The sequence below is a fragment of the Gadus morhua genome, chromosome 1 (assembly GCF_902167405.1).
Source record: "Gadus morhua chromosome 1, gadMor3.0, whole genome shotgun sequence".
Lineage (NCBI taxonomy): Eukaryota > Metazoa > Chordata > Actinopteri > Gadiformes > Gadidae > Gadus > Gadus morhua.
In genome coordinates this window covers 17,163,929-17,188,619 of record NC_044048.1, presented here as the reverse complement: position 1 = coordinate 17,188,619, position 24,691 = coordinate 17,163,929, and the positions used below count along the sequence as shown (strand labels likewise).

The following is a 24,691-nucleotide window of genomic DNA, read 5'->3' as shown; positions in this document are numbered from 1 at the left end:
TTAACGGATTCAAAAGAATACATCCTGTCAGACATTGTCAAATTCCTCAGTATTTCTTTTGTCCTTTCAACCGAGCAGATCGAACGGGTGTGACACCGAACCCCAGAGTCCAAGAGTCAACACCAAATCACTGTGGATCGCCTCAGAGCCAGTGATCGGCTCCACGTAACCAGAACCTCCGGCTGCTCCCTTCGCTCCACAGGACCTTCGTCGGTGGCGTTGAAATATTAATTTAATGCCGCGCTCCAAAGCATACCAACAATGACGCTCTGAAATTGAAAAGTACATTATTCATCATTCTAGTTCCACTGTCTGTGTCCGCCTTTGCAAGACCTCCATCTGAAACTCGCGGCCCGCCCGGTGCTGCAGGCCTAAAGAAAACCAACGAAAGAGAATGAAGGAGGAACCGCAGTCTTCAAGCTACAGTGTAGCGAATCAAGCTGTCAGAAAACGATTACCCAAAGACAACTGAGACACAAGACCAGCCGTATTTAATTTAACTTATTTTGTCCTGAGAAAAATGAGAAAAGCCAAGACACTATTTCGCCCCGACGGGTCACGGGACTGCTGAGGAAGGTGTTTTGCCTTGACACATTCCTGTGGAACCAGATATCCTGAGGCTGCAGATTCCATTCATAACTTCCCCTTCGGCAAAACCCTGGGAGGCTGGAAGTCAGCAGATCCTGTACTTTGACTGAAAACCAACCGGAGCAGGGAACGTGTAGCCCTGCGCTCCCGCAGTGACACAAGACGTATTTACAAATTAAAAAAATATGCGGCGACACAAAGTCGTGAGGCAAAAGTTGTAACCGGGGAGGAGGCAGGTGCGGTGATGAATAGACGTCACCGCACCGTGTTGATGGGTTTAGCTCCTCAAATAGCTTTTATTAGGAGTCCCATTTGAGACCGTGCCAAGTCATTAAGGCGGCAATAGGGTTATACAGGGGGCTTTGTATTAACCTAACCTGCTCAGTGACAAACTACCTGACCCAATGTTACTCGCCATCCGTTCAATTTACAGAGCGCTAAACAGCGGACTGGAAGCCATCCAGCAGGTGTCGGATCTCAATGAGGACGGGGCAGTCGGACCCCTTTGAGAGGAAGGCGATGGGAGCCAACTTCCAGCCCTTATCATGCATCACCGTCAACACAAGTCTTCCAGCACACCCAGCTCTAATGAGCGACCTCCGGATAACAGAGAGAAGAATACCAGTCGATACGCCCAGAATGGATTCTGAACACAGTAGATCTGTCCCGCCACTTCTTCTATCTTCGTATCCATCGCCAGGCTTCCAGGTCGGCCCCATAGAGCTCACCGGGCCGTATTGACCGGGAGCCCCACAGGCTCCGGGTCTCGATGAGGGGCCGCTGGGGCCCCATCGATCGCTAACTGCTGTATAACTCATTGGAGGAGCGGACCTGCGCGCCCCTCGCACTCATCTCCTCCTCCCGGAGGCGAGCACGGCTCTCGCTCCGAGGATAGCGGGGGGGGAGGGGGGGGGGGGCCGTGCTGGAATGACACAAAGCCACCCCAACCCCTCCACACCGCGACAGCACATCAACCAGCCCAGACCGCCCGCTGTGCCGTCATCTTCACAGGGCCTGGGGCCGGGACCAGCTGACGGATCACAGAGGGCTGTGTTGTGCTCTGAGCGAGCTGCTCCATAGAGGAGGGCCGCGTAGTCAGAGGAAACAACAATAAGCGCTGTGGCCGTCGACGGCAGCCCCGCACAGTTAACCGCTGGGTGACCGACGCTTCTTGTTCATCTCAGTCTTTTATGGATATTTTTGCGTTTCATTAACGGATGCAAAAAAAAAAGCGGAAAAAAAAAACGGCTTCAAAGCAACCCAGTAGTGGGATGAGGTTGATAGCATGTGGGAACAATAATGATGTCTCCACAGAGCCGAAACCCGCTTCATTCCCGCCATATCAACAGGGGATCGATGTGCGGACAAATGTCTCTGGCGCTCCCTGCTCCCCTATCGTGAATAATCCAATACAATTATTTGTATGCATTTGCTCAAGTATATGTCAATAAAAGAGCTAGTCTCAGTCTCAGTAAAAAATGACAGTACACTGTAGTATGGACTGACAGGCCATCAGCGGACGATGTTGAAGGCACTTTTGCATTGGGTTCATATTGCTACATATCTTAAGTCCAACATACCATAGTATTTTCAAGTTTGGACAAGAAAATAGAAAGCAGAATATAAGTTTGTACATCTTGTCTGTTTTAGATTAAGAAGCGTGTTGTTATTTAATAACCAGGCTCCTCTACAATGCCAGGATGTCTTGCTGCGATTCAGGTAAGCTTCATGAATGTGAAATGAAGGCGTCTTCCTGAGGAGATATTGTTACACAAACACGGCCGCTCAAACAACTGCACCAGCGCAATTTACATGTTTTGATCCTTCCTCGTGTACCTGCAGTCGGACGCAAACTGCTTTGTTAGTGGAAGCCGTCAGTCAAACGGCAGCACTGCAGTGTGTGTGATAGCTCTGTTTCATTGGTTCGAGTGCTGAAATGGGCCCAGAAATCTATCATTACGCTAGCCATTCAGATGAATAGCGACATTGAAAATCTCTGGAGTATATTTCCCCCTCGCCCCTGTGTTGGTGATACAGACTTAACAATAACAAGCACGGCAAATTCACCACCTCACCTTGCCCTAAACGCCTTGATATAAAATTGCACTTAATGAAACCACGCTATGGAATTCAGTCCAATAAAAAGAAAACCGGCCCGCTGCTGGCAGTTGAATTTAAATAGCGCTCCCAGAGGGAACGGGTAAAGCGATTGAAATGAAAGGAATTTTTCCTTTTTCCTTTCTTTTTCTGGACCAGAAGACCGTCTCTTAAACAGCCTGCCCTGGAATAACAAGCCGTTCTCCTTGATGGAATGTAGGGAGCCAGCAAAAGGGAAAGCGACCTACTCTACAATGATACACTTTTTGCGGTACCATGCAATTATTGTCATGTTTTTTTGAACGGCAATGCAAAGGTTTATTTTCAATACCAATAAAACTCTAAAAAATTATTTTAATTTAGTCTTCCCTGCCCCCCCGAAAAACAAAAACATACCAGGCGGTAACCAAACACAAAGCACTATGCATATGTACCCCCCCCCCCCCCCCCCCCCACACACACACACACACACACACGTATCAGCCTCTATACATCCAATGAGCCCTAATGATGCCCAGGGCCAGCCATCCATCTTGTACACTCGGTGGAATGAGAGCAGCTCAGCACTTCTGGGCGGGACGGATCACACAAGCCCATGGCTGTCCGTCAGAGAGAAGAATGGAGGCCCCACCTCATTAGTGGAATTGCTATAGGTTTAATTGAGAAGATGCCTCCCGTCGGTATGGATGGGCTAAATGTAGCGCATCATTGGACGTGGGCAGTGAGCCGGAGGGAGGTGCCTGACCCTTACCGGGTGGTGGGGGGTTAGGGTTAGGGAACTAAGCAGGTAGAGGAAGAGCAAACACCCCCCTACCACACACACACACACACGCCAAGGCTCACAGACACGCAAGTTAAGTGAAACACACATTAAGAAGTCCATTTTTAAGAAGGCCAAACATGCTGTTGTCACCTGTCTGCCTCGGCTAACGCACGCGCACACACACACACACACACACACACACACACACACACAAATATGCAGGGAAATAAACAACTCCCACTTGTCCCTTCTGCTGGCAACAGTGGAGGAGCGTGACCATGACCTCAGAGGACAGAGAGACAGAGACGGCACCACTGCTTACCAGCCTCAGCATGTATGCACACTATAGACACACACACACACACACACACACACACACACACACACACACACACACACACACACACACACACACACACACACACACACACACACACACACACACACACACACTAACCGTACGCGACCCACCTACCTACACACATCTGCCTCTGTTTGGTGTTCCTGAGCGAGGGTCTGACAGTGCCTCTGTTTTGTGCTCCCGAGCGAGGGTCTGACAGCCGGCTGGAGGCAGGGTAAGAGGCTGGCGAGCAGCAAGGCTAGACGGGGGTCTGTCGGCCCCAGGAACCTCTTCTATCTGACGGATTTACTCCACACATCAGCACATTCCCCCCCCCGAACGTCAATGAAAAGAGGAGGCTCCACACGTCCAGAGCACCCTCCCCCTCTGCCTCTCTCTCTCTCCCCCCTTCTCCCCACTCCCTCCCGCTCTCCCTCCCTCCCTTTCCCTACTCCTTCTCTCCCACTCTCTCCCTTGCAGTCCCTTCCTCTCCCTCTCCCTCCCTCTCCACATTGTCCCTCTCTCTCTCCATCTCTCACACCTTTTACTCGCCTTCTCGGACAACCCCCCCCCCCCCCCCCCCCCCCCCGCCCCCCCCTCTCTCCCTCACTCTCCCTCTCTCTCCCTCTCTCTCCCTCCCTCAGCTGTTCTGTGCATATCTCTCACAGCATGGACCTCTTGTGTAACGTTCTCTCCGTGGTGATCCCCTGAGTCTCCCTTTACCCTCTCCCCGCCATCAGCTGTCCTCCCTCCTCTGCTCTGCCCCAGGCCCGAGCCTGGTCCGGGGGTCATGCATTCAGCTGTTTCTGCCCGTGTTGGGCGCCTGCAGGACCAGAGAGACCACAGAGTCCCAGAGCGCCTCCGCAAGGTCACTAGCGGGACATTCAGAGAGCTCCGCAGGACGCGGGGACCAATAAGAGAGGAGGATACAGGGACTGGACCAATAAGAGATGAGGACAGAGGGAATGGACCAATAAGAGAGGATGAGAAATTTTTCAGACGAATACACTACTTAAAATGCAGTAACAATACTTTATATGAACCCTTTGCATGCGTGTGTCGGGTTGGATAAAACACGCCATAACAATCCCCTGTTAGATGATGAATTAATGAAGTTAATTAATAATCATTAAATGTTATCTTAATTTAGTTATTCTGAGGAATGCCAAGGTGCTGGTTGAAGAGTCAACCATGTGATTTAAGCAACTCATAAGAAACATTTCTCAGTGCGCGTAACTGCCTTCCAGGAAATACTGTCCCGGCTGTGCTTCCATTGCTCCGTCATTTTATTCCCTACCTCTGCATGTTTAGTTGGCCCCAGCTCACAGAAGCAATCTCACAGGGATTGGGGAACCATTGAGGTGTAAGATGTGAATCTAAGAATGACTCAGATAACCTGTGCCTGTGGGCTTCTCTTTCTCTTAAAACAATCGCTGAACACTCGCTGTAAATCTATAAAAATGACTGGCTAATGCGGGGGCAGCAGCAAGCCAGAGAGAAAAAGGCTACATGACAGCCCTTTTCTCACACACACGTACACGCACACACACACACAAACGCAAGGATTAAGATGGCAAAATGTTACAATCCCCTGATTGACAGTCAGAGCTACATAATACACATGCATAGACATGCATGTGAAACATGGAACCACAGATCTCACAGTGGATTATCTGCCAATAGATGGGGCTAGTGCACAGTCAATAGTGTGCAAAGACAAAGCATGAATACTGATGTCGAATTTGGGGCCAACGCTGACTGAATAAATGCATATCAATGAATAAATGGAAATCTGGTTCATCTATAACCAATGAGGCAGGTGAATAGCAGTGTTTTTCTTGGTTGGATTTGAAGTGAACAAGTATTAGATTAATTAAGAAGCTAATTTAGAGAATCTAATCTCAACATTAGGGAAACTACCCCATTGTGTTCTATGCTGCATAGCGTTGAAAGTTTCCGGTTGTTAATTCCGTTTACAACACTGGTGAGAAGGGTCAGTGGTCTGCGACTGTTATAGTTGGTATCAAGGAACCCCATTGGTTACTTCTGTCTAATCAATGGAAGAAGAGGACGAGGCAGATAATTGGTCTGACAAGTGCAACTGTAACAGTCGAGTCGCTAACCACGTCCTGCACGCGTGCAACGGATAAGGCGTGTGGGGCGCCGTTTCAGTGCCAGGCCCGGATATCTCGGTTAGCATTGACATTCCCAAAGTAGTCCGACATCGACCCATATCTCGCCAATTCACCTCCCATCTGCAGACCTGGTGCACACACATTGATTGGGCAACATAAAACGAACCATAACCAAATTAATCGCTGAATAATCTCTGTGAAATTGTGAATGATGTCATTGAGGACACGACAATTCCTGGGCAGTGTCAACGGGAACCCGAGGGACGCGGTGCACACGTGTGAAGGGTTGTGCGGGGCTTGTTGTCATGGCAACAGGTGAGGTGGACTACGAGGGATAGAATTTCACGGCCGGGCCGGTCACGCCATCCAGCGATAGACGTTAACACACAAATGTAAATCACACACGCACACACACCGTGTTCAGGAGACCGACTGGATAAACGTTTTACGTTAATCACTGTTTACCCACTGCGCACCTACCCTCCCTGACAGCATGGTAATCAGATTTGAAGGGGGACAGGTGCTAATTTCAGAAGACATGGTGTTTGTGGCCAAACGCGCGCACACACACACACACACACACACACACACACACACACACACACACACACACACACACACACACACACACACACACACACACACACACACACACACACACAGAACCCATGTGGGAGTAATCTGCACTCCAAACGGCCAGCCCAACGACTAACTATAAATATGTTTTGCATTAACCGTCTCTTAATCAGCCTCCCATAGAAATCCTTCCAGGGCGATAGAGCTGACTGGAGAGGGGTCATTTCCCCAGGGAACCCTGAACAGTATTAATATTCTTTACAACGCACCGAGGGCACTTAGATCCATCTGTATTTGTGTAATGACTTCAGCGTTGAGACGTCGTGGGACGGGGTGGGATTTCTCATGTTTAGTCTTCCCACCAAGGGCGATCTTTTGTGTGTGAGTCATTCATCTATTAGTCTGGGGCTTCTCACATCTCACACAGAACCAGAAGGCCCTCAGAAGACCAATTTGGTTTCACAGAGAAACCCCATGCTCCCCCAAACAACCAGCCCACCAATCCGTCCTCCGTGAATCAAACGACAGCTCACACATCTACTCGCAAATGAGATGTCCTTTGCATCGAAGGACAAGAAAAAAAAAGGTAGAAAAAGGGTGGCGTATACAAAGCGTTTGTCGACGTGAACTTGTGGCCATCATCTCGCCCACCACTGAGCATCATCAGTCCTGCCATACGCAAAGCCGCTACGGGACGACAGACATAGACGTGCTCATACATCCATCATTTACCATGCAGCGACCTCCCTCTGCGAGGAGATGGAGTTACAGCCATGGATACTACTGATGCCTCCTGAGGGGAAAACAAAATGCCTGATGTGACGATCGCACACGCACACACACACACACACACACACACACCACACAGACACACACACACACGGAGATAGTATGGTTGATATTTAGTATGTATACACAGACACTATATGGTCTACTGGGACACACAAAGACAGACGGATAGAGCGGGAGGAATATAGAGCACACTGGCGTGCTCAGAGTGTTTATAAGAGCTGCAGTGCAGCAGCATGAGCTCATCGTTTTGCTCCTTCACCCCCCCGTTCCTCCCTCACCTCATCCCCCCCCTACCTCACCCCCCTCAAAGACACACATACTAGTACGTACACACACGCACACACCACTACTGCACTCCCCTTCTCCGCCCCCCTCTCTCCCTCCATTACATAAGTTAGTGCAGCACATGTGTGCTGGTTATTCAGCAGCAGGCAGGCGCTGTGAACGTACCACATGCAAAGGACTATGTCATCAGAGGCAGAGTGAGGTAAGGGGGTCGCTGAGGAGCCCGGCCCGATGTGGAACACAACACCTCAGTCTGCAACACGGAGCGATCCCCCTGGTCCCACAGAAGATGACCGTCACGAGCACAGCTGGGAGACATAATGCAGTGTGAATTAGACACCCTGATTACACAAACCACAGAGAGAGAAGAGCGAGAGAGGGAAAAGAGAGGGAGAGGGGGAAATGGGAGAGAGAGTGGAAAAAGAGAGAGGGAAAAGGGAGAGATAAAAGAGAGCGAGAGAAAAGAGGGAGAGAGAGAGAAAAGAGAGAGCAGAGAGAGGGCGAGAGAGTGAGAGAGCTTATGAGTCCCATATTCTCCAACTGGGTTCCCGGGCTGATTAGCACTTCAAAGCAGCATAACCCTGACATGAGGAGGGGGAACACACTGCAGAGAAGGCAACCCTCCCAAAACCACATCCCATATTATTCTCATATCCCCGCAGCTATTGGTTGAGAAGATAGAATGGCCGTTCAGTCTCAGGACTTTACCTCATGGCGAAAATATATTAGTCAATTTTTCATCGTGATGAAAAAAAAAAATGGCCTCAAATCTATCCAGGCAACTGAGGAGGGGAAAACAGTTTGTTCTCTAAATAGCATGGAGAAGCAGAAAGGTGCACGCAGGAAACGCAGAATAAAAACTGGATCATCGACAAATAGATCAGTGTATATTACCTTAGAGAATACAGGACATACAACAAAAACTATTGACTATTTATGAATATTTAAATTAATAGCGGTTCAATAGAATATACTATTTATGAATATTTAAATTAATAGCGGTTCAATAGAATATGCAGCACAAATAATAAACCACCAACCCAGGTGAGCTACAAAGTCTGCTGAAGCCATGAGGCAGCCTCTGATGCAAGTCCTACCCTCTGTGGCGCACCACAGCAGACAATTACATAGTTGACAGGAAACAACGGCCTTGAATTCCCAACCGGAGTGCCGCCGAAGGACAGTTCAAACACAGGACCCCCGTCACTCCCCGGCCCACTCTCAGACACCACCGTAACCAGAGCTTTTTGGATTGTATTTTTATCTTTCCCTTTTCTACCAGAATGCATCTAGAATATCTTTTATCCGAGACGCGCCTCAGCTTTTCCACCCCGGGGAACGTTCCCTCACTGACCGCACTGTGGCTGAGGCCCCGCCTGACAGATTCCTGCTTTCCATTACAATCCCTTCTCACCAACCCATTATACTCAGAAAAAACACCTCTTACTTTGGTCGCCCGACCGACTGGGGGTCACTTCTCCCACGCGGTGTTCACGTCCAGAAGCCTGTTAAAACAGCTGGGGAGGTGTCTGGCTTTGGCCAAAACACCACCAGCACCACCACCGCCGCCCCCAGTTTCGCTGTCTCTCACCCCCCCCCCCCCCCCCCCCCCCCGTTAGATCCTCCAGGCTCCGGTGGAGACGAAGCAGAGAACCTTTGTTTTCATATCCCGCGAGCGTCAAAAGAACAAGCTCCACAAACTCAAGCCTGCCTAGATCGGTACCAAGCTTTCAGAGTGAGGCGGTGGAGCTCTGTTCTTTCCCGTGGATATGCACAATGTAAAAGGATCATGGCTGTGGTGACATCGGTGGCACCGGGGCGAGACACATTAAATAAATAATGCTCCCCCTCTTTCTCTTCTTTGTGTTCTCGGCCGGGCCTAACTGCACTCGCCTGACACAGAAAAAAGCATCTCGGGTGTCTGTGTCTGAAGTGTCAGCCTACACTAGGGCATGTCTGCGTGAAACCTACCACACCACAGCTGATCTCATGCTCATCTTATCGATGGGTGCGCTGTTGGGGTGTGGGTTGACCTTGAGCGGCTCTGACCAAGGGTTTCAGTGAACGTTACGTCACGTTGAAAAAGTTCACGTTTCAGAGGTTCAAGGTTAAAAAAGGTCATGGTTTGGAACCAGAGGTGCGCTAAAGGCTGGTATCTGCAAAGACTGATTTGTAGGTTTGTAGAGGCTAGAGTGGGATGAGTGTCTTCACTCGTGCACTAAGTGACTCGTCATTTCCATGACTCATGGACACAGAACATAGTTAAAATGGAAAGAACAGACCAATAAGATTGAACAGAAACCGAGCAAGGGATTGAAATAAAATAATTCAAATGTTAAGGGTGGAAAACTAAGAGTGGAAACATTGAGAGTGTGTGTGTGTGGGTCTATGTACGGACACAGATCAGAACACACACTTCTTATTGCAGAGGTCATCCTTCTCCTGCCATCATAATAAAACTTTTAGGAGTGTTAAGGCCCGACTAGGGGTACAACTTAATTCATTATGTTGCATCTTAATCATTTTAATCAACCATGTCATCTACAACATCAACATCTCTGCAACCGCTCATCACAACTTGTCTGAGCATAAGCTTGAATTATTAAGTAATTTAATAATGACCTGAAACAGAGAAACAACCAAATATTCACATTTATAAAGTGTCAAATGTTTGGTATTTGACAAAGCATAAAACAAATAGATTGTCAAAATTCATTCAATCAGCTTATTCATTTGTTGTTCCAGCACTAGGCTTTTGACGTTTAGATAACAAAAATTAAGGTAATCTTTTGCACGTACATATCTCCAGTAAGTCAAGCTGCAAATGAAACATTGGTAGCGTGGAGAGACTTTGGAAACGTTCTGCTGTTGCCTGTTAAATCCCAGTGTGCCAATGATAATATGTTTCCATGGGTTTGGAGAGGAAACCAGAAGCCCTGGCTATATACATAGGAATGTTCTTCACTCGGACAGACGTGCAGAAATATCTGCGAAGACTGCTGCCTGCTGCTCGGCTGCTCCCAAACACAACCACTGCCCCCGGTCCACATGCCCACAGCCCGGCCCAGATGGGTGTCCTACCTTATCGTCCGGCTGGTTATGCAGTACTTCCACATCACATCTCAGGCCGTCGTGACATCAGTGGAACATGGGACATGTTCAAAAAAAAGTGTGCAAGGCACAGAAGTATAAAAAAACAACAACAACGACTCAACAGAACCGGGCTACAAAACTCAGGCAACACCCCCCCCCCCCCTCCCTTACACCGCTTTCCCCCCCCCCCCCCCTTAAAACAGCCCAAAGAAGAACAGTCTGCACACACTCCCTCTTTGGCCACAAATTACAGCCCACATCCTTCAATTTCCATGGAAAAATCCCACAGAGATGTTCATTCTTCTGCGGCTGGGGCAACTTCTGGTCGGCGAGATGTTTTCCCTGGACCCTATGATGTGTTGAGCTAGCAAGAAAGTTGCTGCTAGTCTAGCTAGCTGTCTAATGACCAAGTAAGGTAGCGGGCACTGTATGTATAGTCCCAGTAATTCATCTCCCTGCTTAACAAAAGCCTCTCCCCCCACACTGGACTTCTCCTTTCCTCCTCCATGACACTCATTTTGCTTTTGTTTCTCTTTTTTTGCTCATCTGGTATTGATGTGATCACCAATGGCGATGGGCTGGACCCTCATCTGTGTTTAATGTGTATCCTTAGGGGCTGTGTGTGTGTGTGTGTGTGTGTGTGTGTGTGTGTGTGTGTGTGTGTGTGTGTGTGTGTGTGTGTGTGTGTGTGTGTGTGTGTGTGTTCATATAGACACACACACACACACACACATATATATGGTAATAACTGGGCCCAAATCCAAGAATTACACAGCTCTCATTGGGAAGGCCCAGCGGGGGGGGGGGGGGGGGGGGGGGGGGGGGGGGGGGGGGAGGGGGGGGGAGTGGGTCAGTGTCAGTTCAGCAGTGAGGAGAGGCTGTTTTGAGTTAGTACACTGGCCATGGCGTAACAACACAGTCCTCAATGCTGGAACACAACCTGACTAGGTTTGCCCTAGAGGGCCAGCATGCATCACACAGTGTACCACCCTATGGCGGCCATGTTCCTGCCGACCCACTGATCATCAGGACCACAAGAGTAATGAGATCCCGGGGAGTTTTTAGACCATGAAGATTTCCTTTATTATGAATGTTGGGGGCTCTATAATGTGGAGAATCACAGAGTCATGCACTCTCTTGTTATCCTGTGCTTTCTGCTATTTATTAGGACTCATTTAAATGACAGTACTGCGGAAGAGTTCTTGCTAGGAGAGCTAGTCTGCAGAACTGTTGAACTGGACTCTGGAAATCCCTGTGGTAAGAGAATGTTCCAAATCAGCTTAAAGGTGGTTGAAATCCTATCTGGAAAGGAGGTTGCACCTCCAACGGGGGGGGTTTCCCAGAGACACAGAGATATGTTGGGTGGGTGCGGTTAACATGGGTCCTGCAATATTAATGGAGGGAGGACTATGGTGTCACATTTGGAATATTAATGATTCCAAAAGGTGTTTACGTGTGCGTCTGTGTGTGTGAATATGATTAGAATAAACGTGAAAGCAACACCGTCCACTTCGATTCAACAGAGCAGTCTTTTAGTTACTTAACTGGGCATCAAACTGAGGATTTTAGTTTTCAAATCAATAATCGAATGTTATGTGAATTTGAGGGTTAAAGTTATTCTTCGTTAACGACTGGGCAGGCCAGCTCAGGTGTACCTTGTTGGCCTAACGAAGTGACATTCATTTAGAGAAGGAAAACGGATATAGCTCAGTAACTCCATAAGAGGTACAGTCTGTTTCAAACACACTCCCACCCGTCATCCCTCCCTATATCTCTCTACAGTGGGGTTTTGTGCTGTTTTACAACTAATACCCCTGCAATCTCTGTCAGTGCCCGTAGAGCTCTGTGTGTGCCCCCACAGAAGCGCAAGAGCCAGAGTGTTTGTCATAGAGAAGCGGAGTGCTTAATATCAGTGTCGTGACAAGCCGTTACAGACAGGAGATTGGTTTTACAGAGTGTCAAATGGAGCACCAGAGGAGTGGAGGAGGGAGTGTGAATTAGACAGAGCCAGGCTTCCTTCTCAGATACATGACAGATACCTTATGTGGAACAAAGAAGAATGATGCTTTTAATGAATTCACGGGTACATTAGCTGCATACAGGCATACATATTCTCGGTGTTCAAATTGTGTTGTCATTTCGTATCGTAATCTTTACTCTCCTTGTTTGATTGGCACATTGTCTTTACCGCTGTGAAACCAGAATTTGCCTTCCAGCGATAACCAAGCGTTACCTTAAATAATTGAATTCTTGAATACTAAGAAAACAGCCACTTGGAAAACGGCAGGTACTCTGAAAAACAATCCCAGGCATTAAACGGTACGATGGGAGGTGTCATTCACTCTAAACGATAAAAGATCACAGCTTGATGGAGATGCATTCATCTGTGCCGACGAGCAAGGTGTAAGAAGGCTGAATAATTAAGTGCCGATTATGCACTGGGTGAAAGGTGAGCAGCAAGGGGTCTCCGGAGGTCAGGCAGGAATGAATTCAGCCACTGCCAGCTCATCCTATTCAGTTAACAACCAGCCTTCAGTCCTCGACAAGAGAAACAAACAAGTATGTTCTCCACGCCAAGTGAAGACTTCCATGTAGGAAGAGATAAAAAAACACACGCTGCATCTGATTCATCTGGACTAAATCCATATTGATTCACTCAGCTTCCGTGCCTCAGCATCAAAAACATGACTGTGTATACGGTTTGGACAATCTCTACTTAACTTCATTCTCGACTTTTCTTTGACACTTAATTCATTTAGTCTGAAGCTCGCAACACGGCGCAGAACATGAATCAGTCACTACAAAGCAACGCCGATATCAAAACGCTGACATATTCAAAAACAGCAGCGCTCTAAATACAGCTTGTGTCCACGTACCTCTTGAAAAAGTTGTTGTGAGGGTGCAGACACAGCACGTGCCAGTAATCCAAACAGAACGCCTTAAACTTCCACATTGTCTCCCGGAACAAGGCCCCTTCTTCAACAAGCTGGACGGCAGCAGCAGCAGCAGCAGCAGCAGCAGCAGCGCAGCAGAGCACGGGGCAGGGCTGGCGGGGCCATGGTTAAGGAGGTGGCATCTTACACCCAAACACAGTCCTGCTCGTGCACAAACTCTTACACAGGCGTCCCCTCGCGCCAATCCGTCGCACCCCCTGTGGCGGCCTCAGATTCCAGCGATGCGCGGGTCAGCAGTCTGCCTCCCCTCCACCAGCACTCGACCCCCCCCAGGGATCCGAGCCTGCAGGGCTTCTAACCCGCCCAGAACCACCGCCACATCCCTTCCTGGACCCGTCTCGGAAAGGGCCGGCCTGTGAGAGGGGGGGGGCCGGCCTGACCAGAGTCGCAGCTGGTGACCCGCTTTGTGGTTTGATGGCGGACGAGGCAGCGGTCAGGAGGACGCACCTTCTCAAAATAACCTGTCGGTTTGGCGGGCGGCCGGGGAGCTGCAGCCGCGGCTGCTGGTGGCTGGGCTCCGCGGGGCTGCTATCCAGGTCAGCTAGTCAGTCTGTCCCCCGCTGTCTGTCCCTCAACACAGAGCGGCAGTTTGGAATCCTCAAGACGTCACCGCTTGCAGCCTGCATCTGCACTCTTTCCGCTCATGGAGATGACTATGTGCAGGAAGGTAGAAAAGGTGCAGGAAGGTAAAAAAGGTGAAAAAGATGCATGCCCGTTTCCAGCTGTCCAGCTGTTTGAAGTGACTCAGTCTAAGAAAAGGGCCGTCACCAGGTATGACTCGTCCTTCTCCTCGTCAACCTCAGCTAAGATCAGAAACTTTTTGCAGAGATCAGCGACAGAATTTCTTGAGGTTGTGTTAGCAGTGCTGGCAGCTTAGCATCCTCCTTCCTTCTCTGGTTGGGTTCTCAAACAATCTCTCCTCCGAACCCCATTCACATGGCTCAGTCTCTCTCCTCCCTGTATTCCTCTCCTTCTTGTTCTCCCCTCTCTCTCTCCCTCTCTCTCTCTCCTCTGCCTCCCTCGGTCTGTATATTTCTGTGTGTCTCTCTCAGCTGCTGCCATCCACACAGGACCTCCCAGAAATGTGCCGATTCTGGTTGCTGGGCAACAACACTACGGTACTACTGAAGCTTCAAGTGGGAGCCTTGCAGCAGAGACTCTGATAGGCCAGGCCTTTAAGGGGGAGGGGCTGGTGTACTGCATGACCACATGCGTTCACAAGGATGCTGTGTTCAAAGTAAATACAGAGCCATGCTGGCAATTCATTCAGAACCCGGTTTGATAAAGTCTACATTTTCAACACCATGACTGTTAGGCTAAAAGGAAACGCTAGAGAATATTACCTGAGAAGCCCACTGCTTTAGCAGGATTGATCTTCTTTCATAGTAAAGAAGCCAAACGATAGACGGAAAATATATATATGAATATGCACGAAGGGGTGAGGGAGGGCCGGGTGAAATAGTTATTCATATTCATGAGCAAACCAGCGTATAGAACCCTGATCAAACAGATACGCACGCATATCATCATGTGGTGCGGTGCGTTGACCTGAACTGCAGATCCACCGCGTAGCAGTGAGACCTGAGATGGCGCACACACTTTGCTCCTGTGTCTCCCTTTCCCCACTGAGGGTGAGGCAGCAGGGGGAGGGAGGGAATGGGGATGTTTGCGACACAGTGAAGCTCTGTGTGAGTTGTCTGTGCGTGCCTGAGATGGCACCCGGTCCCACTAGCAGCCACCATGGAAGCGGCTGTGGAAGGGCCTCTCATTAGTATTCAGCCTTCCATCAATTCACACACACAACAAACAGCTGCCTTAATGAAGAAGGAATAACATTAATTGTGTGTGTGTGTGTGCGTGCGCGTGTATGTGTGTGTGTGTGTGTGAGTGTGTGTGCTAATTCTTTGCTGACCAGTGGACTCGGTGCCTCATAAACATGAAAGTCTTCCTCTGCACCCAATTTGAGATTATAGGAAATTTTAACAAGGCACAAGCCACAAAGACACAAACGCTATTGTGTAAAAATAAAGAAATAATTAATCTAAAGGGCGTTCCCGGGACAAAACCCGGCTGGTTTAAACGCAGCTCACGAAACAGGCCTCAAACTGACAAACGCTTTGTCTGCAAATGATTCAACTCTGCTTACATCCAGCAGCTGAAAAATAGCTTCCCATTAGGATAACATTTAGAAATGTCAGTTACTTATTGATTCGCCACTGTCCGCCCCAGTGCTAACCAATTCATTTTGTGAATTACCATAAATTGGCTTTTAGGGAAGAGTTACTGCCCAGCAAAGTATTTAAAATGAAGATAACTGTTGAGACCGTGATATAGAAGAAACCAGGGGTTACAATGGGTTAGTAAGTCATCTAATGTGTGCTCAGAAATGACGGCTTCCTCTTCCATTACCCCAAATATCCATAACCTTGAGCCACTGAAATCCGCCTGAACTAATTGATGTGAACCTGCCCCTGGAGACTGTGGGCGGGGGCATGCTGTCGTTTGAGCGAAAACACCAAAGAGTAAATCAGAGAACAAAATGCATAATTATCTCAGCCGGTACCTGGTGTACAGATAACAGCAATTATTGGAAAACAGAGGCAAAACAAATACACACAAAGCACCCCAGGATATGGCCTAATCGAGGTGAAATCCCAACATGGGATAAATAATCATCTGTGCCACTGATAATTGTATTCTGTGTGGACTACTTGCTAATTGTATGTTGACCGATGTTCACTAAATAGCAATTTGTTTTGCTTAACAAACAGCATAGCTTAGCTAGCAACAGAAACAGAAAAAGAAACAAACTGGTCATGGGAAAGTTTTGAAAGTGGTCAGCATTGTTTGAAATATCTCGATAGTTTGTCCTAGCCTGGAGAGCAACCTGATCAAGTGACCTCACGTCCTGTTTCAGATCAGTCTGGACCTGTAGCCGCCCACATCGATCTCCTGAAATGATTATCTAATCGCAATCAGGGACTGTGTCGTAGTTGATGACATAACAGAGCCAATCTGGGACTGTGTCGTAGTTGATGACATAACAGAGCCAATCTGGGACTGTGTCGTAGTTGATGACATAACAGAGCCAATCTGGGACTGTGTCGTAGTTGATGACATAACAGAACCAATCTGGGACTGTGTCGTAGTTGATGACATAACAGAGCCAATCTGGGACTGTGTCGTAGTTGATGACATTACAAGGCCTATCAGGGACTATGTCATAGTTCATGATATTACAGGGCTAATCAGGGACTGTGTCGTGGTTGATTTCAATAAAGGGCCAATCAGGGTAGGTTTGGTAGTTGATGACATCAAAGGGCCAATCTGGGACTGTGTGGTAGTTGATGAGATGACAGGGCCTACCAAACTGCAGTAGTTGATGACATCACAGGGCCAATCTGGGACTGTGTGGTAGTTGATGAGATGACAGGGCCTACCAAACTGCAGTAGTTGATGACATCACAGGGCCAATCAGGGACTGTGTGGTGGTTGATGACATCACAGAGCCAATCAGGGAGTGCAGTAGAGCCAATCAGGGAGTGCGGTAGTTGATGACATTAAAGGGCCTATCATTGACTGTAGTAGTTGATGAGATCACAGAGCCAATCAGGGACTGTGTCGTCGTTGATTTTTTTGCAGGCAAAACAGTAATTGTGTCTCCCGAAGCACTGAGCGGAAACGTTAACATTAGTAGAATAAACACCGCCGTAAGTGCAGTTAACAACAATTAAACGAGAACAAGAGTATGCGCTAGTGGGATTTCACAGCCGCAGAAATACATTTGAGCTGTTCGTCTTTATCCCGTGTATCCACTGAACAGCACACCATGATGGCGTCACATGTTTTGTTAAGCTGATTAGCTGAAGGAATTTGTCAAGGAAAGTGCTCCCGCCCACTGAAAGCGTATGACTGATGTGGGGGGCTAAAGGTCCAGACTGATCCGCTAGGCAAAACAGAATGGGCGGTCACGTGATCAGGATGGCCTCCAGGCTAAGGATGACCATCCTTAGCCTGAGGAAAACAATAGGCTTCCCCAATCCAATTCATCCTTATGACTGTAAGGTCGTTATCAAGGTGAAATGTACCTTGATAACAGCAATCATCAATGTGTATCCATCATCTCTGTGAGTGTGTATGTGCGTGGGGGTGCATGGGGCTTCTATGTCTGGTAGGTGCATGGCAATAAGAGCTACTCATTACATCTTGACTATAAACCATCTGTATGGTGCGGTGCGGTAGAAGGCTAGTGGCGATGAGCGCATTTGGTTTTGTTTTCCGGTACATCAAAGGCCTGTAAAAGGAGACAAAGAAAGACGCCTGTTAGATCAGCCAGCAGGCAGAATAAAGGACACAAATAGCCGCATACAAAGTGACCGATGATTCGACTCCCCGCCTCCCCCGCCCCCCCCCCCCCCACATCCTCCCCCTCCTCCCGGTACCTCAGAGTGCAATGATACGGGCCGATAATGACCCTTTACAGACAGGAGGGAGGGGATGCAAGGCACTATGTGACCACGCCAAGTCCATCACCTCTAAGCTGCAGAAGCATTCCATCCATTGTGCTCCAAGAGGAAGATGAGCCAAGTCAATACAAAAACATAAAACGCAGGAAATGGCCTCCTCTACTCAAACGCAGCGTGAGAGAGTGAGGGAGAGCGTGAGAGAGCGAGCGATTGACATTAGCATGCAAGAGGGGTAGGACGGGGGCAGGGAGGGAGGCTGGAGAAGGGAGATTGAGCAGAGGGGTTGAGTGACATACCGCCACTACAATAGAGGGGCGAGAGGGTTTGCAGTGAGGCTTGGGAGAGAAACAGAGCTGAATGAGAGGGGAGTAAAAGATTGATCCTGGCGAACAGAGCCCGTTGCATACTTAAAATAATAGGAGGAGATCAACTCTGAACTATAATGCCAACCAAGAATGAGAATGATTTGTCGTTTCGATTTATGATAAAGGACTGTTATGAAAAACAGAACCAGGCTGGTAACACAGAATGAGATGGGAATGGTTTCTGGTATGAAGGACGGGTGTGTGTAAAGTTGTCTTAGAATAGTACACCCCCTTGTGGACAATTGTGGTATTTCCTGCATTTCCACTGCAAGCATGATCAAATGATCAGTGACAGATCACTTAGAAAAATACTAATAAAGATAAATGCCAATTCATTTATAGATGGCAATATTTCTGGACGTTTTAATGTGTGCAATGCATTAAATATATTACTGTTGGTCTATTTTTCTGTCAGTCAATAAAGAACTTGAACATCATACAGTATGTTAATTTTAGTGCAAGATCATAAACTTGAATAATCCCATTGCCGTTTTTAACTACCGAGCTTCAAAGCAGCACAACAATGCTATTTATCTAGGTTAAAAGCCTAGACGTTTCCGTATTTCTATCTCCAATGGCTCCGTATTGCACTTGCTTGCCAGTGCCCATGGATGTATGGAAGATCAATATAAAGCACTCAAGAAGGATCTCACGGCAGGCGAGTGAGAACATAAGGAGAAACAACGGTATCCTAGGTGGACGGTGAAAAGCTTGAACGTGTGACTCAATACCCTATTTCAGCATAGTCGTTTCAGAGAGATTAGGGTACATGAAGGTTATCGTGCGTAGAACATTCTCCTGCAGATTGAAACAGATTGTCGAGTACAGCTGTTCGGCCCCTAGCCTGCGAGCGGCCATGCGGAAGAGAGGTGGAGGCAAGGCATGGACCGAAACACAAGCATGTGGGTCGCGAGGACAAAGCCAGGATGGCGAGGCAGAGAATCTAAGGGAGAAGGAAAATTATAACTGAAGGTCAAGATGAAGACGTATTACACTGCTCAAGTCTTTTGAGATTCAGAGGAGGACAGACATCTAAACCAACCAAGATGCTATGCAGCTGGCATTTAATTTGATCCTTTAGTATTCTGGGTCTGCAAACTGTCTTGAAGGCCTTCTCTATCCTGAGGCCAACAGAACCGATAGAGCACCATCCTTCCTGAGGGAGGATTTAAACCTTTTTACGAATAAATAGTTACATCATTAAATAATCAGGGAATATTATCACAATCACGTCTCTTGGGTTCACAGTTTGCTGATATTATTATTGTCAACATAGGATGCACCAGTCTGTGGTATGCTATGATTAGATTGAATCTCTCATTTGTGGAGTAGCTGCATATATTATGCCAAGGCACCCAAGAATTAAAGAAGTCAAACAAAATGAAAGTAAATAACGGGTGAATCAAACGGAAACCAAATGCGAACAACAAGACAAACACTCAGAATGCATTCAGGATGCAGGTTTGCCAGCCAGAACACAACGTTCACAACCTTGGTGTCAGTGATGCACATGCCCTTTGACGTCTTGGCACAGTGGCTATTATGTAACCATTAGTCATAACCCTGGACCCACATCCCCAGAGCTCCTTCAGCTGAATCCTCTTCTCATGCACCCTGCGCCCCTCTCTGCGCTCAGCCCCTGCTGGCAACGCCAGGGCCTCATTACGGGCTGCTTCAAACCCCACAATGCACAAACACCATTCAGTGCCCCCAATCCCCCCCCAAGGAGAGCTACGCCCGACACTGAGATGTGCCACAGAGGACTCTGACGCCCGGTCCTCTTGCCGGTCTCTCTGTGTGGCCCCTCAGTGCTCCAGCTCACAGCTGCAGCATCAGGCAATGACAAACAAGCTAGCCGTTAGCTTCATTAGCGTCCCGGGTCTATAAATACCAAGATGGTCTAAAGTGGGTTTGGTTGGTCAAATGCCAGGCTTCGGTCAGCCTTTTTATTTTTTATCTTTTGCTGCCCTTGCAGAAGCAGCCATAGCTCCAATGTCGGCACGCGAAACAACGGATACGTTTCCCTTATTCTCTGACTCTGACTCAACGACCTCCGGAAACCCTCGCCCGCACCTGCTTTGTCATATCCCCTCGGTGTGAAGCACAGGGCATGGCCCCGTTCTGTCGTTTTCTGGGTCTGTCAGCATGGACAGTGAATCACTGGGTGTTGCTTTGGTCCAAGAGGAGATGATTCAAATTATGAATTCAACCCACTCCAACCCCCAGTGTGCTAATTGAAAGGTCATACACAGTGTCCTTCCATGGCGACAAGACCGCCCTGAATCGGACTGGTTTACTCTCCTACAACGACAGGGCTGCGTCCATACCAGCAACACCCTGCTACTGCTGTTATTGTTTTGGTTGTTGTGCGTGGAGACTGACTTTCAGTCATGGAACTCCATGCCTCCCCGTACATTAAGGTTATGCGAAGTGACAGCAAGCGGTCATTCACATGGCAGTGTACGTGTCCGGCATGTAGTCCCACTGCTCACCACGGGCCCTGGGCATGTGTGGGACCACGCCAGGCTGGCAGCCCGTGTGGCTCTCGCTGCGTGAGCAGAGTCCACAGAACCTGTGCTCTCTCCCGCCCAGCAGTGTGCCGTCAGCCTCTTACAGCCAGTCATGACGCACTTGGTTTTTCCTCATCTCTTGCGTCACTGGGGCAGGCGCTGTACAATGAGAATTAATTTACATTCACCGCCAGCCAATACAGGGCGGAGGGGGCGGCGGGCATTTGAGCATCGCCTGCTCTACCGAACAGTCTCCTCAGGATGTGAGGCATCGAGTCCCTTAAAGGGCATACATATGATAAAGCCAGCTTTCTACAGACCTAGGAGAAGGACACAGAGTACACCTCTACATCCACAATAAGGCTGTGGTTGTAGCTCCTCTCCATAGTTAAATGAAAGGGTTATCAGGATTACTAAAACATCCCCATCACTGGAGCTTTGTGCAGTCCGGCTTGTTTCCATATTCCACTGCACCAGCAGTTTGAATGAAAACCGGTGAACTAAATGGCCCCTTTCAAAGTAAAAGCCCTATCCTGGCTACTAATTACAGCGTTATGACAGGAGTGACAATCACCATTATACTCCAGAAACACATTGAGGCAACACACACCGAGGCACAGTGTTAAACAAAGCGTCAACATCGGGTGGGCTGTACCTCAGCAACCTAAACACTTGTCAAGTATTTTCTGTTGGTGCATCAGCAGGCCCCTCAGGGCCATGAGGGGGAGTCATGAGGCAAGACCCCCCCCCCCCCTCCCCCGTGACCACCAACGTGCTGCTGTTACAGCGCGCGTGCCTCCAATGATAATAATCAAGAAGAGCAGAAGCCCCACAAGCGATGGTGAAAATACATTATAGGAGTGAGACAGGGCCTCCTTGTAAGAGGAGGGTTCCAGCAACGCTGTGTCCCAGCAACGCCTGGCATGAGTCACAACTCAAGCAGACTCATATTGCCGAATGCTAGATCACCAACAACAACAACAACAAGACTGTGTTCCACATTAGCAGTCGCTTCCTTTTATTTTAGCACTGGTTGGGACTACTCAAGGCTTGAGTGGTAGTTTCTAGGAAGGCTTGGGGGTGGGGGAGGAGGGGTAGAGGGGATACAGGGCCCTGATACTGAAACGGAGCGAGAACAAAACAGAGATTTCATTTTTCGTCATCATGAAGAAATTTTCCATAGGGAAAAAAATCACAATCTCGTGCGGGCGTGACTAGTGCTTTCCAGCGTTTTTCCACCTAACCAGAACAGAGGGATTAGTGAGGGAAGTGGGGAGAATCATGCTTGACCCGCACTCCAACACGCCGAAGACAGAGAAGGAGGGAAGATAGCGGTCCATTATCGGGCCTGAGTGACAAGACCAGATTGCCTATGAAGGATTCGGCGGAGCGCCGTGAAGGTCTCGGCTCTCGCTCATTAAGCTGACTGATACCTCCATCAGGTGGAGCGATGCATCACGCTGATAACGCCACCGCTTGGCCCGGTCGCCCAGCAGTGAGACGGGCTTAACCACACCGCCGGGAGGCCCGGAACCGGTCGATCACGCCGTCTCAAGGAGGTCGGCGCTTAAATGCCACCCGTTTTTTGCGGGATAACACATCTACCCATTGGAAAAACGTGGATTAACGAAATCTTGCATCTTGTCTCATGTTTGGGTGAATGAGGTGAACACACACAACATGGAGGTGGACGGATAATGAGACGTCTTTAGGCGTCTTGGATGCTCTCCGAGGACTCTGCGACCACACGTCGTGCCATGTGATGTCTGCAGCAGACACCGGAAGCAAACAGCACAAACTCAAATAACAGAAGCCCGAAAATAACTAAAGCGAGAGAACAAAACGGGGGGGGGGGGGGGGGGGGGGGGGGGGGGAAGAGAAGAGAAAATGAGCACTTTTCCATGTAGTTTGCTCCCCTGCAAACTGCCACATGGGTCTCAGATGGCCGGGGAGGCTGAGCCAGTGGGACTAGGGCTGAGAGTCGGCTAACCGTAAATAACAGCCTGGTCCAGCCACAAATATACCCTGACTGCAGACACACTCTGAGAGAACATGCAATATAAGCAGACATATATAGACACACACTCACAACACAAAACCACAAACACACACACATTTGCAAAAATGCATACATGCACAAACACACAAATGCATACACACACACACACACACACACACACACACATAAAAAAACGCACAAATGCATACATGCACGCTCACACACACATATAGCTGGGAGGAAGGCATGTGCCAAATCTGTGCTGGCACTGCATCACCTCCAAATTTGTCACTTTTCCCAGACATGGAAAACACAACACACACTCACATGCCCATGTGGTAATTTCCCTTACAACAGACGCACCACACTATACAAGGACAGTTCAATGTTCCCGTCTGATTTCTCCTTGAAACCGGAGCCTCCCCCCTGCAGGACAGGGGCCGGACAGCGGCTGTTTACCAAGAAGAGAAAGAAGAGAGAGAGAGAGAGAGGTGCTGGGTCTGAAAGCCATAGGTGACTCAGCACCGCCACTCAACAATAGAGACACTGCAATCCCCCCCCCCCAAGCCCCCCATACTGCCATCTGCCACCCAGGGGATGGGACCGAGGTAGCTCGGTCCGGACCCCCCCCCCCCCCACCCCCCCGCCCCCCCGCTCCGCCGCCCAGAGCGCGCTACTCACATGTCGTAGAGCCGGTACGCCATGGCGGAGCTGGGTCTGGGGGGCTGACACCCGGGGTCCCGTGCCCTCCGGGGGTCCGTGGTGCTCACCACGGCGCGCCACACGCTGGGCTTGTCCATCCTGGAGGAGTACTGGTCAGGGGCTGTCGCGACGACGGGACGGTGTCGGGAGGCTCAGTCACATTCACACACGCCGTGCACACACGCGCTCGCTCTCTCTCCCTCTTCCTCACTCTGCTCCCTCTCTTTCGCTCCCAGTCACAAACACAGGCAGCCGGAGAGCCAGTGCACGTGATGTAACAAGGAGCGCCCAAGCAGCCAACGGGAGGGGGGGTGTATCCGTCTATCCGTGTGTGTGTGTGTGTGCATCCGTCTGTGTGTGCGTGCGTGCGCGTGTGTATCCGTCTGTGTATGTGTGTGTGTGTATTTATCCGTCTATGTGTGTCTGTATATGGGTGTGTATATGTGTGTGTATATGTGTGTGTATATATGTGTGTGTATATGTGTGTGTATATATGTGTGTGTATATATGTGTGTGTATATATGTGCGTGTAGCCTCGCAAGTGTGCTCTTGCGGCTCAGAGCGGAGGAGCTGTAGGGTGCTGCCGGTGTGCGGCTGATGCTCAGCCCGTGTGTGGACACCTGCTGAGCCGTGGGATGGTGATACGTGGGAGAGGGAAGGGACAGGGAGGAGGGCTAGCTGGAACAACAAAGGAGCCTGCAGCCCGGGGCAGGGCCACCGGGGGGACGGATCATACTCTCGTCTCATTAAGACGGACGGGCTGGGAAACCACGTCGCCACTCCACCCTCTTATTCGACCCCGGATAGTACGGTCCTTCACCGTGCCACGTGATTGGCTCCTTGGTCTCCATAGAAACAGGAGGATGTGTCAGAGGTAGGGCTCATTATCATGCCATTCTTCACCCGTTCTCCTTCCCTCTCTGCTTCCTTTACCCTCCCTCTCTCTTTCCCCCCCCTCTCTGCCACTGTCTCACCCAATCTCCAACAACCCCTTCAAACCCAATTTTCTAAATAAATAAATAATAA

At 49.1% G+C, this 24,691-nt stretch overlaps 1 protein-coding gene across 8 annotated transcripts in view; it reads right to left on the bottom strand.

The window, feature by feature from the left end:
• The window catches only part of iqsec1a (IQ motif and Sec7 domain ArfGEF 1a), an 82,071-nt gene that overhangs the window by 28,958 nt on the left and 28,422 nt on the right, over positions 1-24,691 (bottom strand). For 3 of the 8 annotated variants that reach the window (XM_030357270.1, XM_030357338.1, XM_030357285.1), the window contains exon 4: positions 23,645-23,764. The exons of 2 other annotated variants lie outside the window; for them this stretch is intronic. In XM_030357270.1, coding sequence (XP_030213130.1) covers positions 23,645-23,764 — 120 coding nt within the window. Of the gene's footprint in view, positions 1-3,923; positions 4,240-10,657; positions 10,827-13,545; positions 14,658-23,644; positions 23,765-24,691 lie in introns of those variants that run through there. 3 more of the 8 variants (XM_030357301.1, XM_030357318.1, XM_030357356.1) reach the window with 3 other exon arrangements.